This window comes from Mesoplodon densirostris, chromosome 7 (genome assembly GCF_025265405.1).
Source record: "Mesoplodon densirostris isolate mMesDen1 chromosome 7, mMesDen1 primary haplotype, whole genome shotgun sequence".
Classification (NCBI taxonomy): Eukaryota; Metazoa; Chordata; class Mammalia; order Artiodactyla; family Ziphiidae; genus Mesoplodon; species Mesoplodon densirostris.
The window spans coordinates 96,492,147-96,512,291 of NC_082667.1; the positions used below are offsets into that span (position 1 = coordinate 96,492,147).

The 20,145-nt window shown below is 36.0% G+C and overlaps 1 protein-coding gene across 1 annotated transcript in view; it reads left to right on the plus strand.

Annotated features, from left to right (window-relative positions):
• Positions 1–20,145, plus strand: part of DYNC2H1 (dynein cytoplasmic 2 heavy chain 1) — a 384,236-nt gene that overhangs the window by 196,715 nt on the left and 167,376 nt on the right. The window contains exons 73-77 of the mRNA XM_060105577.1: positions 490–567; positions 2,356–2,487; positions 3,475–3,547; positions 16,832–16,992; positions 19,893–20,018. Coding sequence (XP_059961560.1) covers positions 490–567; positions 2,356–2,487; positions 3,475–3,547; positions 16,832–16,992; positions 19,893–20,018 — 570 coding nt within the window. The remainder of the gene's footprint in view (positions 1–489; positions 568–2,355; positions 2,488–3,474; positions 3,548–16,831; positions 16,993–19,892; positions 20,019–20,145) is intronic.

Below are 20,145 nucleotides of genomic sequence, written 5' to 3' on the forward strand. Positions count from 1 at the left end.
GTAACATAACTAGAAAATTTTTCTTACATAAGTAAAGTTAAAAATTACTTCATTTAACTTTTGACAACTTTATTCAAATTTAGCTTTTTCCTCTAGTAATTTTCTATTTAAACATGTAATGGATAATATTATTCTTCAAAGGAACCTATCCAAACTGTAATGCGAAACCTAGATTATGTCTGAAATGCAAAATATAATTAAAGATAATATAATTCTATGGAAGTTTCTTATTACATTTGAGTTTTCTGAAGTTTCACAAAAGATTAAGCCCTATTAAAATTAATACAAGATTTGTCTAAATGTTTACCAGTACCTTACGTTATGTAGAATTTTACCATATTGTCTTGTAAAATAGATAAAAATTAAAAAATACATAGAATGAGTTTTTTTCAAAATAGTGTTCATAAAATTAGCTGGTCAATTTTTAATTTTTTTAAAGTCTGAGTTTTACCAGATATACTAAGAAAAATAATTGCTCTTATTAAAAAGGACTCTCAACAAAGAATACGTGATCAACTTCCATCTTGGATAGATCAGGAAAGAAGCTGGGCAGTGGCAACATTAAAGGTATTCCTTCCTCTTCTACAACGAGATTTATTTTTTTAGTATTTGAGTTATTTCTGTTTATATTTTTATGTGCTACTTATTCATACTCAGTGTTGATATTTTTGTGAAAATGATGTAAAATCCCTGAGTAAAAGAATATCCAAGAATTATTCTGATTAGTCCTTTAAACAATTTTAATAGAATGCAAAAAATCAATAATTATGAAAAATAGTGAGAATTTGAAGAGATTTCTGGATTATTGGGCAGGACCTCTGAACTATTTCATGAACTCCTAATGGCAAACTTAATAATAATCAACATGATACAGTTAAAATTGTTTGAACAATTGATCTACTGAGAGGTTACACTTGGGAAAAAATCTTAACTGTGTTAACCTAAAAATTATAATGATGCTTTTTTTCACATACTAATTTCTTGTTAAGTAAAGAAATGCAAAACATTTAGGAAAGGGGGGGCTTTCCTATTCAGAAAAGTTTATAATATACATTAGTGTTTTATTATCATTTTAGTTTATAAAACATTTTCAAATGAATTATCTTATTCAATTATCACACAAACCTTAAGAGGGAGGTATTATTAACTTTCTCTTTACAGATGAGAAATAAGAATCAGTGCAGCGAGTTGCAAAATGCATGAACCTATTTTCTTTTCAATTTCATACATATTTTTGAGGACCTGTTATGTGCCAAGCATCATGTTAAATACTTAAGATGCATTATCTTATTTTATTAGCACAATGACCTATTGAAGAGGTCATAATTATGCTTGTTTTTGAGAAGACCAAACTGAGGTGTAGACAGGTTAAATAATTTATCCAACATCAAATAGCTGGTAAGTTTTGGAACTATGATTTTAATTCAGGCATTCTGACACCACATTCCTACATGCCTTTGATATGTGGATTTTCCAAATATAGTGTTTTTTTCCTCTCTTTCTCTCCTTCCTTCTTTCCCCACCCCACAGTTTTTTCCCCTGGTATGACGGGCGGTGAGGATGGGAGCATGGGGAAGAAAAAGCCTAACTCCCAACAGCTCTGTCTGTGTTCTTTACTCAGGCTAAAATGTTGTTTTTGTGGGGAATGAAAGACAAATATACTTCTCTCAAAATCTGTAACATGCTTCCATTCTTCCTTTCCTTTCCCTGCTTTTCTTCACAAGTATTCTAATGGTACAGTAGCACATGGTTAAAACGGTAGGAGTATCCAGCAGTTATTGATGACTTACTATGTTCAAGGTATTATGCAGAATTTGAAAATAGATCATCTCATTAGATATTTTCAACATTGTGAGGGGGCTACTGTTGTTGTCCTCATTTAACAGATAAAGAAACTAAGGCCCAGAGTGATATAGTCACTTACTTATGGTCACTGAGAAAGTATAGAGTCAAGATTTGAAACTGGGCATATTTTTACACTCTAACGTGGAACTCCATTCTGGCAATGGTTAAAATTTGCACACGGTTTTAATGAAAGTATTCTTTTCTCCACAAGGTGGAGATAGGTACAAATGTTTTTACGTAGAGAAAAGATTTGTTAACTTGCAGTATTGATTTAGTACTACTTTGAAAATATTTGCTTTTATTTAATTCTGGATTAGATAAGTCTGCCATACTGTTTCTGATCTAGAAGTGATTAAATAAGCCAACACGAATTAGAAAACAAATGGTAAACATCAATAATTGGTTTCCACTTACTTTTTTTAGTGTGTGTGTGTATTTAGTATGGATATGTGTGTGTGTGTACTTATATTTGCTTGTAGCTCAGTATATATGGTTATTTTTATTTTTTAGATTGCTCTCCCCAGTCTTTATCAGATCCTCTGTTTTGAAGACGTAGCTTTGTGGCATACTTATTATCATAATTCAATGTGTGAGCAAGAGTTTCCATCTATTCTTGCAAAGAAAGTTTCCTTATTTCAGCAGGTAAATTGTCTAAATGCATAAATGTATTTAATGTTTTTCTTGCCACTCAGAAGCCATTTAAATAAAAGCTTTGCCTTTAGAGTGTCACATAACCTTAATGGGCATATTTGGGAAAGGGCTTTCTGCTTTGGCCACCTTGTCCAGACAGTGAAATCATTGGCAAAGTTTCTGGGTAGGGTGTGTCCCACTGTAGCTTTTCTTACTTCCTCTGCCTCTGACCCAAGGGGGATTTCTCAATAGAGAACACGTCTTACCGAAAGAAGTTAAGGTATAGATTGTACAGGTTCTTCACTCTTTTCCCAGGGTTCTCTCTAAGGAAAAGACCTTATGGTGAGGAGCAGGGAACTTTTTTTTTTTCCATTTTGTTTCGAAATATAATGATGAAACCTACTGGTGGGTTCCACTCAGTCTTTTGGCTAGACCAAAGTCTTAGGTTGGAGAGGACACAGGAGTTGATGCTCCAGGAAATGACCCTTCCATGTATATCTCTTAACTAGGCTGCTGGCTGTGCTTCTGCCCCTTGTTGAATTCTATTTTACCAAGTGTGTTTAAAAACAACGAAAAAAAAAAAACTGAGAAAAACTTCATTTGAAAACTTAAACATCTAGGAACAGATAGATATGATTCAGCATAAAACTGGTAGTTTGAAAATTTTAGTTAAGAGTTTTATGCTTCTGCACTGCTGTCACCAAGAATGCTTTGCCTACATACTCTTATTTTCACCTGCCATTGGGCCCTTTATTAGTTCCTGAAGACATAGCTAATGCTATGACCCTTACATGCTGATGTTTACTTTTGATGATAGATCTGATGAATTTTAGTAATATTTTGGCTATTAAAGACGTGTCTTTTTATATACCGATTGTGACAGTTTTAGGCATAGTAAATATTGTGGTAAACATTTGTTTAATTTAACATTAACTATTGTTTAGTTACAGCTTTTGTAGGAAATTTATTATTTAAAAATACTCTGCACTTTATTTTAAGGTTCTTGTGGTACAGGCTCTCAGACCAGACAGATTGCAAAGTGCCATGACTCTTTTTGCATGTAAAACTCTGGGTAAGTACACTTTTTCTAGAACTAGACCAATGACCTGAATTATTTGTTTTTAATTTACATTTTATTTTATGCTGACCTTAGTTTAGAAAGATTATACATTTTTTCCCCTTTATCCTACTTATCTTACAATCTCTACCTGTTTTTTTTGTTTGTTTGTTTTTTGTTTATATTTTGGCCACTCCACGGGGCATGTGGGATCTTAGTTCCCCTACCAGGGATCAAACCCGCACCCCCTGCACTGGAAGCATGGAGTCTTAACCACTGGACCGCCAGGGAAGTCCCTTGAAATAACCTTTTACTAGCATTTTTTGAGAAAATAGAAGCAATAAGACAGAAAATGTTTATTTCCCACTAACAGTTCTACCAGCTACCTACAATGGTACTCATACTCATTCTGCTTTCCCTTCTGTTACTCTGAATGAATGTCCTTGCTCCAATTAAAGGCCAGCCATTTGCTCTTTCCTTTTTCATTCCTGCCATTATCCCTTTATCCTGCATCATCAATTTCACCTTCTTTACTGGATCCTTTCTGTTAGTGTACAAACATATTTTAGTATCACCTGTCTTAAAAATGCTGCTCATGACCCTCTATCCCCTTTCTATCATCCCATTTCTTTATTTTCTTCTACAACAAAACATCCTGAAAGTGTGTCCACAGTCAAAGACCACAGTAATCCATTTCCTCAAGTCTTATTCTGCCTTCAACTCATTCTATTTGTATTTCCTCCCTAAAGTTCCACAAGATTGCTCTTGTTAAGGTTAATGAGGTCTTCTTCCATATATCTATTTCCAATAGTGACTTCTGTGCTTTTCTCTTACTTGATCTCTCAACAAAGTTGTCCATTTGTTCCTTCTTTAAACACTTCCCACTTTCTTCTCTTGATTATTATGTTTCCTCTTTCATTTCTCAATCCTTCTAGGATTTTCCTTCTCTCTTTCCTTTATTGGTTGCTTCTCTGTACGTTGGAGTATTCTTCCTTCCTTCTAAATGTTAGAGTATTCTTCCTTCCACTGCAGTCTTGCTCTGGGTTCCTTTATTTCATTATTATACATTCTTTCATGACCTCATTCAGTTCCTGACTTTAAATATCATTTGTAAATTACTGACTTTTATATCTCTTATTTCTACCCCCAACCTCTCTGTGGAATTCTAGGATCATATATACAGATGCTCATTTGATGTTTTCTTATGAATGTCAGATGACCAATACAGACCTTCTGATTTGTCTGTACTAGGGTCCACTCAGTTGCTCAAAACAAAAAACCCAGAAGTGATCCTTTCTCTCTTTTTGTTACTTCATATACCCAATCTACCAGCTAGTCCTTTTGGCTCCAACTCTAAAACTTACTCTGAATTCATTTACTTGGTGTCATTACTACCAAACTAATGCAAACCACCATCATCTCTCACCTCATTTACTGCCATAGCTTTGGCTCTATCTTCATAATGTGGAGAATCTAATTACTTCTCATACTTCCACTACCATCTACCACTTTGTTCAAGCCGCCATCATATCAGGCTTTCTTTCTTTACCACTTCCAGTTTATTCTCAGCATAGCAGCTAGTGTGTCTCTTGAAATATAAGTTAGATCATATCACTTCTCCGTTCTAACTCTCTGATGACACCTCATCTTTCTCAGAGTCCCTCCAGTGTCTTACCTCTTCTGGTCCTCTTCTTCCCCTCAGATCTCATCTCCTGCCACTGTCACCCTTGCTCAATCTCTAACAACCACAGTAGCCTTTTTCTTGTTTTTCTAGTGCCACAAGTTTGTTTCTGAGGTCTCAAGGCCTTTGCACTTGCTGTTCCTTCTTCCAGCAGATTTCTACCCCCAGTTATCAGCCTTGCTTCTCTGCTCAGTTGTCATCTTTTAAGTTAATACTTTCTCTGAGCACTGTCTATATAATAACATACTCTTTCCTCAGCTCTCCATATCCTCCTTTGCCTTGTTTATTTTAACTATTATCACCATCTGACATATTGTTATTTACCTGTTTATTAATTTCCTTTTCCACAACTAGAATATTAGCCACATGAGGGCACAAGCTTTGTTTTGTTCATGGTTGTGCCCCAGTGCCTTAAACAGCTTCTGGCGCATGGGCACTGTAAGTGTGTGTTAAATCAGAGACCGCTTTCCTCATCGGTCTCCCTGCCTCAGTTTGCACTTCCTCTTCAGTCCATTCTCTCCAGAAGGCTGTGTGAGCTTTTAAAAACTTAAACCAGGGCCTCCCTGGTGGCGCAAGTGGTTGAGAGTCCGCCTGCCGATGCAGGGGATACGGGTTCGTGCCCCGGTCTGGGAGGATCCCATATGCCGCGGAGCGGCTGGGCCCGTGAGCCATGGCCGCTGAGCCTGCGCATCCGGAGCCTGTGCTCCGCAACGGGAGAGGCCACAACAGTGAGAGGCCCGCATACCGCAAAAAAAAAAAAAAAAAAAAAAAAACTTAAACCAAATCATCTCTCTTTTTTGCTTAAAATCTCCAAAATCTTTTCAAAAAACACTTAGAATGAATTCCAGATTTATATATGATTGATGCTTGAACCGCATGGTTTTGAACTGTGCAGGTCCACTTTTATGCAGATTTTTTTCTAATAGTAAATACTACAGTACTACATGATCTGCAGGTGGTTGAATCTGTATATGTGGGACTGCGGGTATGGAGGAACCATGGATACAGAGGAACTACGGATGCAGAGGGTCAACTCTAAGCTATGTTCAGATTTTTGCCTGTGGACGGTCAGTGTCCAAAACCCCCCTGCATTGTCTACGGGTCGACTGTATAAGCTTACAAAGCCCCACACAGTCTGGCCCCAACCTTCTTCTCTAACCTCATCTTGCTTCCTTCTTGCCTGCCACTGTGGCTTCGTGGGTAAAACAACCTTAGGGCTTTTGCACTGTTTGTTCTCTGTTTTTGTTTGTTTGTTTCTTTTTTATTAATTGTTGGCTCCTCTGTATCATTCAGATGTTAACGTTGCATTTTCAGAGAGGCCTTTCCAGGCCATCTAATCAGTACCAACACATCTACCTGCTTTAATTCTTTACCCATTTCTTAACACTAACTGATATATTTCTTGCTCATTTATATATTTTTTTGTCTGTTCCTATAACTCAAATGCAAGTTTAAGTAAAATGAGGCAATTTCAGAGAGGTTCTTAGGAGACTATTCTTTTCTCACCCATGTAGTCTTTAAAAATATGCTCTTTGTGCCACATTGCACATGACCTTTCTTATTGAATTTGTAGTTTGACCCTCTACCTACTCTCTGGAATACTTCTGTATTGTATTATTTCATCTCTAGGTTAAATGGCATTTAAGGTTTAATGGCATAAGTGAGAACCTCATGATATGTACATATTCAAATGCTTTGAAAGTTTAATATACTTCTAAAATTATACTCTACCTATTTCTGAGCAAAAGCCATATATTCTGGTATTTGGCCGGATGACTTTGTATTTGGTCAGGTGGTTTTATTAATACAGTTTTTATATAAAATTGAAGGTTTTACTGTATGAATAAGTTTTAAAAGTTCATATTGCTGGAAAATGACAAGCACTTATCTTTTAAATCAAATTTTAGAGATTTGATTTCAAATGTAATTTCTCAAACATTATTCATATGGAAAGACTTTTATTAAGTTTCAGCAATCCTTTTTATAATCTATAAACTTTAAAATAGTAACTTATAAGGATGCATTTATGAAAGCAGTTTTTGTCTGAAGATTTAAGTTAGCCTCAAAACTTTCAGGCATGCTGCTTTAATATAATCCTACATACCAAGCCTTGTGTACTAACACAGTCTACTGCATTACTTTTTCAAAATAGCAGTTTTGAATCTACTGCATTACTTTTTCAAAATAGTAGTTACCAGATGCAGATATTCTGACTTCTGTAATTCTGATTTAATAACTATTCTGAGCACAATATTATGCTGTGTGTATTGAGGTATTCATGTTCACAGAAGATGGTGCAATAGCTACAAGAACCAGTAACTTCTCAAAGGTTCTTCATCAAAAAGTCTTTTTGAGCCTTGAAACTTTCCTAGTTTTACATTCCTCTACTTCTCTTATCCATGCTAACATCCCATCCCATGATCTTTGCTTCCATAGCTCAATCTGTCCTGTGAAGTCTGTGTCTAAGAGAAAAGGAAGGACATAAGGAAATGTGTATTCATTTTCTATTGCTGCTGATTGCCACAAATTAGCAGCTTAGAACAATACCCATTTATTATCTCATAGTTCTATAGGTCAGAAGTCTGGTAGGCCCTCCTGGTTTCTCTGATCCAAGTTGACCAAGGCTAAATAAATACACAGGTGTTGGTCATTTGGACCCTTATTGGGAGGTTCTGGGAAGAATCCATTTCCAGACTCATTCAACTGAATTTGCACCATGCAGTTGGAGAATCGAGGTTCTTTTTGTCATTTTGAGTTCTTAGAAGTCTGTCTCAGTTTTTAGAAGCATTTGCATTCTTTGATTGTATTTGTGGCCCGCTTCCTCCTTCTTTATAGCCAGCAATGGCAGATTGATTTCTTCTCATGCTTCACATCTCTGACTACCCCCTCTGCCTCATCTTTCCTGTTCTCTCTTCAGGCTGCATCTCTTTGACATTAAGCTGGAGAAGTTTTTCTGCTTTCCAAGGCTCAAGTGATTAAATTGGCACACTTGGATAATATGGGATAATCTTATTTTAACATCCATGACCTTAATTACATCTACAAAGTCCTTTCACAGAAGTACCTAGGTTAGTGTTTGATTGAACAACCAAGGGGTAGGAATCTTGAAAGTGATATCTTTAGAATTTTACTCTACCACAAAATGTTTGACATTTTTTGTTTGTTTCCAGGCTTGAGTATTATTTCATTTCTAAAGAGTATTTTCCCATTTAATTGGTTGATGTGTGTCAGGTTAGATAGTGGTTGTTGATTTTCCTTCTTTTCATTGATATTTGTGTTACATTTTAAGAGTTGTCTTTTCTCTCTGATAAAGGAAAAGTAATTTTCTTATCAGTCTCTTTGTTAGGGAGGATGAGGTGAATGAGGAAGAATGAATCAATTATACTTGCTAACTATAATAGTTTGATAGTAACTTGCTGCTTTCTTTACTCAGGTACTTAAAAAGTACAGGAGCAATATTCCTTCCTTTTTATACTGCAAATTATTTATTTTTTATTATTTCAACATTTTGTCTGAGTAAAATAAAATACAATAAAGGTTAGAGTTATTTCGTTGACTTATTATTAGTTCTTTTTTTCTTTTGAGAGAATTTATGTATTTTAACTGTTAAGGTCAAAATATAAGATCCCAGTGATTTACAAGTAGTTTTACGCTTTGATAATTCACAATGCAATGAACATTTTTGGGTCTTTAACTTTATTGAATAGTTTTGAATGATTGACACTGACAGTTCAAATGCTGTCATGAGTCAAAATTAGTTGGGTTAATAAAACCAATAATTATATATAGACGAAGTTCACTTAAAGTGCAATGTGGATTTTATTGGAGTTTTGTGGGTGGAATGGCTAACATGCAATTCCCAGTAATATGAGTGTCACCTGTGTTATCTTAAAAAGTAAAATGTTTTTCATGAGTTTTTTCTCTAAATCCAAAATGTTCCAATATGTTGAAATATTGTATAAAATGGATTAATGAATATATATTTATCTTCTGTGGTATTTTAATATTAGAAATAATAATTGAATTTATGCTTGGCTCTGTATACAAAATGGTGAGCAAAACAGATAAAAGTCCTGCCTCATGGAGTTTAAAGTGTCTACTTGTTAAATTAAGAAATGATATGATAAGGTGACCATATGTGCATGGGTTTATCTCTGGGCTTTCTATCCTGTTCCATTGATCTATATTTCTGTTTTTGTGGCAGTACCATTCTGTCTTGATTACTGTAGCTTTGTAGTATAGTCTGAAGTCAGGGAGCCTGATTCCTCCAGCTCCGTTTTTCATTCTCAAGATTGCTTTGGCTATTCGGGATCTTTTGTGTTTCCATACAAATTGTGAATTTTTTTGTTCTAGTTCTGTGGAAAATGCCAGTGGTAGTTTGATAGGGATTGCATTGAATCTGTAGATTGCTTTGGGTAGTAGAATCATTTTCACAATGTTGATTCTTCCAATCCAAGCACATGGTATATCTCTCCATCTATTTGTATCATCTTTAATTTCTTTCACCTTATCTTTGATAAAGGAGGCAGGAATGTACAGTGGAGAAAGGACAGCCTTTTCAATAAGTGGTTCTGGAAACTGGACAGGTACATGTAAAAGTATGAGATTAGGGCCTCCCTGGTGGCGCAGTGGTTGGGAGTCCGCCTGCCGATGCAGGGGACGCGGGTTCGTGCCCCGATCCTGGAGGATCCCACATGCCGCGGAGCGGCTGGGCCCGCGAGCCATGGCCGCGGGGCCTGTGTGTCCGGAGCCTGTGCTCCGCAACGGGAGAGGCCACAGCAGTGAGAGGCCCGCGTACAGCAAAAAAAAAAAAAAAAAAAAAGTATGAGATTAGATCACTCCCTAACACCATACACAAAAATAAGCTCAAAATGGATTAAAGACCTAAATGTAAGGCCAGAAACTATCAAACTCTTAGAGGAAAACATAGGCAGAACACTCTGTGACATAAATCACAGCAAGATCCTTTTTGACCCACCTCCCAGAGAAATGGTAATGAAAACAAAAATAAACAAATGAGACCTAATGAAACTTCAAAGCTTTTGCACAGCAAAGGAAACCATAAACAAGACCAAAAGACAACCCTCAGAATGGGAGAAAATATTTGTAAATGAAACAACTGACAAAGGATTAATCTCTAAAATTTACAAGCAGCTCATGCAGCTCAATAACAAAAAAAACCAAACAACCCAATCCAAAAATGGGCAGAAGACCTAAATAGAGATTTCTCCAAAGAAGATATACAGACTGCCAACAAACACATGAAAGAATGCTCAACATCATTAATCATTAGAGAAATGCAAATCAAAACTACAAGGAGATATCATCTCACACAAGTCAGAATATCCATCATCAAAAAATCTAGAAACAATAAATGCTGGAGAAGGTGTGGAGGAAAGGGAACACTCTTGCACTGCTGGTGGGAATGTGAATTGGTACAGCCACTATGGAGAACAGTATGGAGGTTCCTTACAAAACTACAAATAGAACTACCATATGACCTAGCAATCCCATTACTGGGCATATACCCTGAGAAAACCATAATTCAAGAAGAGTCATGTACCATAATGTTCATGCAGCTCTATTTACAATAGCCAGGAGATTGAAACAACCTAAGTGCCCATCATTGGATGAATGGATAAAGAAGATATGGCACATATATAAAATGGAATGTTACTCAACCATAAAATGAAATGAAATTGAGCTATTTGTGGTGAGGTGGATGGACCTGGAGTCTGTCATACAGAGTGAAGTAAGTCAGAAAGAGAAGGACAGGCACCGTATGCTAACACATGTATATGGAATTTAAGAAAAAAAAATGTCATGAAGAACCTAGGGGTAAGACAGGAATAAAGACACAGACCTACTAAAGAATGTTCTTGAGGATATGGGGAGGGGGAAGGGTAAGCTGTGACAAAGCGAGGGAGTGGCATGGACATATATACACTACCAAACATGGAGTGGATGGCTGATGGGAGGTGGCCGCATAGCACAGGGAGATCGGCTCGGTGCTTTGTGGCCACCTCGAGGTGTGGGAGGGGAGGGTGGGAGGGAGGGAGACATGGTGGGGAGGAGATATGGGAACATGTGTGTATGTGTGGCTGATTCACTTTGCTGTAGAGCGGAAGCTGGCACACACTTGTGAAGCAATTATACTCCAATAAAGATGTAAAAAAATGATATGATAATCATTTTAGCTTTTAAAAGATAATTTCTGTATTGGCATGTATTTTCCAAATAAAACATATGTTTCAGTCAGTATACGCATACCTTGTTTTATTGCACTTTGCAGTTACTGTAGTTTTTACAGATTGAAGGTTGTGGCAGTCCAGTTTTATTGCACTTTGCAGTTACTGTAGTTTTTATAGATTGAAGGTTGTGGCAGTCCGGTGTCAAGCAAGTCTTTTGGCACCATTTTTCAAACAGCATTTGTTCAACATGTGTGTGTCTTGCATTTTGGTAATTCTCACAATATTTCCAACTTCTTCATTATTATATTTGTTATGGTGATCTGTGATCAGTGATCTTTGATGTTACTCTTGTAATTGTTTTTGAGGTGCCAAATAATGCCTACATTAAACATTGAACTTAAGTGATAAACATTATGTGTTTCTGACTGCTCTACCACCCAGCTATTCCCCCCATCTCTCCCCCTCTCCTCAGGCCTCCCTATCCCTGAGACACAACAAATTGAAATTAGGTCAGTTAATAACACTAAAATGTCCTCAAGGTAAAGGAGGAGTCATGTGTCTTTCTCATTAAGCTTAGTGAGGAAGACATGTCCAAAGCTGCGGTAGTCTGAAAGCTAGGCTTCTTGCTCCAAACTGTTAGCCAAGATATAAATGCAAAGGCAAAGTTCTTGAAGGAAATTAAAAGTGCTACTTCAGTGACACATGACTGATAAGAAAGTGAGACATTCTTATTGTTGATATGGAGAAAGTTTTTGAGGTCTGGGTAGAAGATCAACCCAGCTACAACATTCCCTTAAGCTAAAACCTAATCCAGAGAGACGCCCTAACTCTCTTCAATTCTGCGAAGGCTGAGAGAGGTCAGAACGCTGCAGAATAAAAGTTTGAAGCTAGCAGAGATTGGTTCTTGAGCTTTAAGGAAAGAACTTGTCTTCATAACATAAATGTGCAAAGTAAAGCAGCAAGTGCTGATGTAGAAGCTGCAGTAAGTTATCCAGAATATCTAGCTAAGATAATAAGTGAAGGTAGCTAGACTAAACAATAGATTTTCAATGTAGATGAGACAGCCTTCTAGTAGAAGAAGATGCCATCTAGGACTTTCATAGCTAGAGAGGAGAAGTCAATCCCTGGCATCAGAGCTTCAAAGGACAGCCTAACTCTCTTGTTAGGGGCTAATGCAGCTGGTAACTTTAAGTTGAAGCCAATCATTTACCATTTTACAAATCCTCAGGTCCTTAAGAATTATGCTAAAAATCTACTCTGCCTGTGCTCTATAAATGGAACAACAAAGCTTGGATGACAGCACGTCTGTTTAGAACATGGTATACTAGATTAAGCTCACTGTTGACCCACTGCTCAGAAAATAAAAAAGATTCCTTTTAAAATAATATTGCTCACTGATAATACACCCGGTCACCCAAGAGCTCTGATGGGAATATACAATGAGATTCGTGTTGTTTTCATGCCTTTTAATACAACATACATTCTGCAGCCCATGGATCAATAAATAATTTTGCTATTCAAGTGTTGTTATTTAAGAAATGCATTTTCTTAGGCCATAGCTCCCATGGATTGTGATTCCTCTGATGGATTTTGGCAAAGTAAGTTGAAAACCTTCTGGAAAGGATTCCTCATTCTAGATGCCATTAAGAACATTCACGATTCATGGGAAGGGGTCAAAATATCAATATGAACAGGAGTTTGGAAGAAGTTGATTCCAACCCTCATGGATGACTTTGAGAGGTTCAGGACTTCAGTAGAGGAAGTAACTGAAGATATGGTGGAAATAACAATAGAGCTAGAATCAGATGTGGAGCCTGAAGATGTGGCTGAATTGCTGCAATCCCATGATTAAAAAATGTATGGATAAAGAGTTATTTCTCACAGATGAGCAAAGAAAGTGACTTCTTGAGATGGATTCTACTCTTGGTGAAGATGCTGTGAAGATTGTTGAAATGACAACAAAGGATTTAGAATATTACATAAACTTAGTTGATTAAGCAGTGTCAGGATTTGACTCCAATTTTGAAAGAAGTTCTACTGTGGATAAAATGCCGCCAAACAGCATTGCACGCTACAGAGAAATCGTTGGTGAAAGAAAGAGTCAATCGATGCAGCACACTTCAGTGTTGTCTTATTTTAAGAAATTGCCACAGGCACCCCAGCCTTCAGCAGCCACCACCCTGATCATTCAGCAGCCGTCAACAATGAGGCGAGAATCTCCACCAGCAAACAGATTACATCTTGCTGAAGGCTCAAATGATGGTTAGCATTTTTTAGCAATACAGTATTTTTTAGTTAAGGTATATATATTGTTTGTTTAGACATATCGCTCTTGCATACTTAATAGACTACAGTATAGTGTAACATAACTTTTATATGCACTGGGGAACCAAAAAATTCATGTGACTTGTTTCATCACAATGTTCGCTTTATTACAGTGGTCTGGAACTGAACCTGCAATATCTCTGAGATATGCCTGTAGTTGTTAGAAAAGATAAGGAGAAATATATTATACCAGAATTACCTATCCTTCTCAGGAGCATTTGCAGCAAACTGACAGTAGCTCATACTGCATATAATAAAAATGTTTGTGGTCATTTTATATGAAAATATCTTTATATACATTTTGACATATTCTTATCACATAGTACATCTAATTAGAGGTCTATGGGAAGATATAGAGGAGTAAAAATGATAAACACCTGTTTTTCCATCATTACAAGATAATCATCATTAACTTTTTTTTTTTTTTTTTGGTGGTACACGGGCCTCTCACTGTTGCGGCCTCTCCTGTTGTGGAGCACAGGCTCCGGTCACGCAGGCTCAGCGGCCATGGCTCACGGGCCCAGCTGCTCCGCGGCATGTGGGATCTTCCCGGACTGGAGCATGAACCTGCGTCCCCTGCATCGGCAGGCGGACTCTCAACCACTGCGCCACCAAGGAAGCCCATCATTAACATTTTTATGTACACCTTTCTATTACTTTTAGGCACATAGATGCATATACAATATGGTATCATGTTGCCTAATCTACTTTTCATGGGTATACTATTCTTATTTTATCCACATTTAAATTTCGCCATCAAACACTGAGCTCAAGTATATGCTGGCCATATGTTCAGATTTTTGAAATAAAGATAAATGGACAGATGGCTTTAATATATTAACCATTGCACAATATTCAACAATTAGAGAAAGTCTAAGGGATGGTATAACCATATTCCTTTATATATTTAGGGCCACAAGTATAGGGACAAGTCCTATAATTTGAGGAAAATCCTGCTCAGGACTGAACAGAGAGGTCCTTGGTTGCCGACGGACTCTCCCCTTGACTTCAGACTTGAGACAAACCAAGGAGTCTGTCAATATACAAAAACCACTGAATTCAGGAGAAACAGGAGCAATAGGTTAGGTATTAAGGAATTGGTTCTTGCCAATTAGGATTGTGGTGGCCAGTCTGAAGCGAGCAGAGTTGTCTGGAGGCTGGAAATGTTTCAGCTCTAGTCCAGAACAGCAGTCTGGAGACAGAATGGTTAGTACTTTCTTCCAAAATTCCCAGTTTTCCAAACAGGTGCCTAGGATGCTTTCCTCAAACAGTGCTAATCTACTTTTAAGTGCATGATCTTTTACTTCACCATTTTTGTAACTTCAGTTCCTTTATATCACTATCAGAAATTACTCATTCAGACTACTGTTTCTAAAAACTTGTGTTTCCCCCAGTTTTTAACTAATATTAAGAGCTACAAGGAAAATTCTTGTACATACTTCTGCATTCATATTCTGAATTATTTCTTGAATTAATTATAGTTTAAATTACTGAGTCAAGGGCAATGTGCATTTTTAAGACCTTTGATGCATTTTATCATATCACAGTACATTTAATTGGCCTAGAATGCTTATGAGAATTTATGAATAAATAAATGAACATATGAAAATAAAAATATTTATTACATTGCCACGAGTATATAAGAATTCTTTTCTATTACAAAGAATGAGTGTTACCAGTTTACGTTTAATTAAAAACAAAATTCATAAGATATGCCTCTAGAAGCAATTCATCAATTTTACATGGCTGTTGGGGTAAATTTCACCTAGTATTAGGAACGTTTCTGTCTTTGAAAATCCTTGCTTAGCATTGTTTCTTGCTGCTGTGAAGAATACAGGGGAAGAGTTCAGGCGTGAAATTTGTCTTTTCAGGATGGTCATCTAGAAATGCCTGTTTTAGCCCATCTTGATGGCATTGAATTCACATTTTAAAGTGCTTGTTACAGAAGTCCTTAAGAATGTCTTTTCCTGCTATTTTAGGATTTCTGAGGTGCAATATTATCTATTCATTTCTACAGTTCAGGATATAAGAAAGCCCTTCTTTCCTCTGTACTCATTCTGTTACATTCTAATCCTCTATTTTTAAACCCTTGTGTCATACTCTTCTTTTTAGCTCAGTTCAGACAAGTGTATTTTTGATTTTTAATTGAAGTGGGTCTTATTTAGCTTGTCTTTTACTAAATACGTTAATAATGGAAACATTAAAATTTTAGCAGAAGAGTTTTAAATATAATAGTGAAGTTATAATTTCTTGTCTGTGTAGGACTTTACAGTTTGTGAAGAGCTTCAGAATAGAAAAAAGAACAGATGAATTACCTTGAATACAGTTAGCAGTTAGTGGCTGGGTGGTCTTTGGGAAGACATTCAATTTCCTTGAGTATGCTTAGCGTAGAGTACATGATGAATATATAGAATCTATTTTTAATTTGTACCCTATTTTGCCTCCAAATGACCTATGGATTGTTTTATTCCTGTTTTACAATTGAGGAAACTAAGGCACAGTGCGTTTTAGTGATTTGCGTAGGGTCATTTAGCTAACAAACATAAACTGAGAGCTATATTTCTGTCTCCAAAATAAACATTTTTTTCATTCTATACCACTTTTTTTTTCTCTTAATGCAAGGACATAAGAAATAACTCTTTATCCTATATCATAACAGTGATATTATTTACCACATCATGTGGAAATCTGATTCCGCATATGCATGGCACAGAATAGGCTCTCAGTTATATAAATGAATGAAAACCTGTATGGTAATATGGTTGGCTTCAGTCTTCTTTTGTAGGGAGAGAATTGTATATTAAGACCGCAGTGCTGATTGTGTCTGTTGAATGTGGTAATCAGGGTACCTACCTCTTAACGTTGTTAGGATTAGATGATGTCATAGATGTAAAGCATTTAGAAAAATGCCTGGCACCTTAAGCATTCAATAAATGTTAGTTCTTACTAGTATGTGAATGATTTTAGAGTGAGAAACCTTTAATATGTATAGGATTATAGTTGACTTAGTTATTATCTGTTATATATCATGTAATTAGTTTTAATAGACATTTTCTGGTTCATGTTGCTATTTATTTATAATTTCTTTAATATATCTTTTAGGACTGAAAGAGTTGTCCCCACCTCCTCTAAATCTCAAACGTTTATACAAAGAGACACTAGAAATTGAACCCATATTGATAATCATTTCCCCGGGTGCTGATCCTTCTCAGGAACTCCAAGAACTTGCTAATTCTGAGAGAAGTGGAGAGTGTTATCATCAGGTCTGTACATATTACCCTGCTGTTTTTGCTACAGCTATTGATCTTCCTGCCATACTTGATTCTATTAGTGGAACAGACATTTTTTGTTGCGGTGTGCCAACTAATGTCCCTGGAAAGTGCCCACATCCTGACCCCCAGAAGGAACTTTGCAAATGTAATTAAGTTAAGCATTTTGCAATGGAGAGGTTATCCTGGATTATTCATTTGGGCCCAATATAGTCATAAAGGTCCTTTTAAGAAGGAGGCAGAAGAGGCAGAGTGAAGGAGGGAGGTGTGAGGAAGCAGAGGTCAAAGAGGTGAGAAGTTGCTGTGCTGCTGGCTTTGAAGATGGTAGAAGGGGCCACAGACAAAGAAATGTAGGTGGATTCTAGAAGTTCGAAAAGGCAACGGAAGGATTCTCTCCTAAAGCCTCCAGAAAGAACAGCCCTGCAATACTACCTTTATTTTCGAACCCTGACACCTTGATTTAAAAATAGATCAATAGAAGAGTGGGACTTCTAACCTCCAGAAGTCTGATAAGATAATATATTTGTCTCATATAATACCATTTTGTCCTGAGCTAAATTTCTGAGTTTTAGTTTGTTCAGATTAGCACCTCTTTTTCAATTCAGTTGGCATGTAAGTTTGAAAATGAATTAATTTACCCTCAATTTTTGACATGTGAAAAAAATAAATCTTTTTCATTGGGAAAATAATTAATAATGATTAAAAAAGCAGAATATGTTCACAGCAACCAAAAATTGACAAGTGAGAATGTTATGAGGAATATAAGTAGAAGATAGCAAAATAGCAGAGAGTTAGGCTTAGTTGTACAGGTTTTGCACTAACTCTAGGGAGTTTCATTCAATCCTAGTTATAGTGTATTAATATATCAGGACAATATTCAATTGTCAGTGAGATGTCTTGAGGAAGGGGAGCCCTCTTCTACAGGCTGTACCTGTTAGCAGTGATATTGGCAGAAAGATAAAACTATTTGCACTCACTGTAAGTTTGACTATATGAATTTCTAGACTTTTGTGTACTTGCAAAACTTTTTAATATTGTAAAACCTTTAAATACAGACGTATTTAGTCATAAATCTGTTATTTTAAAGCTTTTGTTGCTATGCTGAATGTATGTCCTAAGGATAATAATATATTCTTAATGCAAAAAATTAATTTTCATTTCAAGGAACTGTGGGTTTTTTGGTTTTCTGGGTTTTTTTTTTTTTTTTTTTTTTTTATGTAGGGGCTAACCATCTTCTTGACATTTCCTGTTGTGCTTTTTAAAAATGTATTTTTTTTCTTAGAGTATATGTTTTCTTCTAAGGTTTCATGAACCTTTAAGCTGTTTTCATACAATTTATGCCTTATAGAAAATTTTGAGTTCCTACTTTTAGCTACCATTTCAGTTTAGCAAAATACTTATTCTTTTTTTTCCCCCTCTGATTCTGTTGTACATGCCTTCAACTGTTTCAAGGTGTTTTTTTTTTTTTTTTGCATTTTAATAATGGCAAACTAATACATGCATCTAAACAGTTCAACCAGTATTTGTTTTATCCCTCCTATTTGCTTAGTTCTGGGTTAGATCTTGAAAATTAAAAAGAAATCAATATATGAGTATTTATTACCTGTTTTGTTACATGCTTTTGTATGCAATGAATTAGACGCATGGTTCCCACTCTCAAAACCTTTATAGTCTAATTGAAAAGCAAAATCAATACTTGTAAAAGTCAACTAAAAAACAATGAAATGCTATCTTGTATTCATTATGAAAAGAGAGATCACTGTGGTTTGAAGTAGTCTATAGCAGTATTCTTCAAAGTGTTTTGACCATGTACCCAATAAAATATTTGAGCCAGGACTCTCAGTAAATGTGTTTCTCTCATATATACAAAGACAGATATGGCTGTACTGATACTTAAGTATTATATATATTATCCTTAAAAAGACATATAGAGGAGTTTAAACTTGGTATAGTAAGTGGCATGCAACCGGTTTAGAACCTTGACTAAAACTTTTTTGTAGAATCCTAGACTTAAGTAGTCTTAAGTAGACTTAACTAGTCTATTCATTCAAATAATACAGAAATCTTATATACTGAATCTATTTTCTAGGGTGTTTCAGCTTCTGCTTGGATGTTTTCTATTTTATAAAGTGGCCTAGCCTATTACATTAGTGTCCTAAGTGCAGATAGAGTATAGGGATTGTAAATACAGGAATGGAATTCCAGTGAGATCAGGATTCTCCTTCCCTCTTCCTCTCCCATCTCTTCTTTTTCTCCCCTCCCCCTTTCTTCTTTTCTCTCTCTCTCCTTCCTGCCTCCTCTCCCTGAAAAAGAATAGAAGAGCAGAGGGCTAAATGTAGAGTCTTGAGGCCCAACATGTTAGGTTCTTCTAGATGATGAAGGGCTAGGAAATTATGCAGTTCAGTGGACCAAGTAGCTTGGGAGCCAAATTTGTGCAATGTTGGAGAAATTTTTTTAAAAGAGAAGCAAATTTCAAGGAAGCGGTATTGTTAATGTTTAATCCCTCAAAGAATACAACAAGACAGTAGTCATAAAAAATTATGTTTTTAAAGGTCCATGTTTGAGAGGGTAAGAATTGCAGGAACTAGTGGGATGAGGAATAAAAAAACTATTCAGTAATTCTTTATACTGTTCTATAACTTGCAGACCTGTAATGTTAATACCTTTACTAAATAGAATAATATTAAAAATCTGCCACTGATATAAGGACAAAAACAAGACAATTGTTGGAAACAGCAGGAGTCTGATATTTCTTATTAAAAGTTTAAAACCCTGATTACAGTACTTGAGTTAGTTCATATATATGGCAGGATAATTTGAAAGTCTGTTACAGCATGTTATCAAATTTGTTTTTGTTTTTTTTTAAGTTTTGTTATTTGTTTTTGTTTTTGCAGGTTGCCATGGGTCAAGGTCAAGCTGATTTAGCAGTTCAAATGCTAAAAGAATGTGCCCGAAATGGAGACTGGCTCTGTTTGAAGAACTTACATCTTGTGGTATCTTGGCTACCAGTTCTGGAAAAGGTAGATTCAGATCAGTGTGGTGCAAATAATATCTAATATACTCAATTCAGTAATCTCCAAGGAACATCAGTATTAAACTATGTCATGCACGATTTATGATGTCTTTTAAAAATTAGTATTTGTTGGG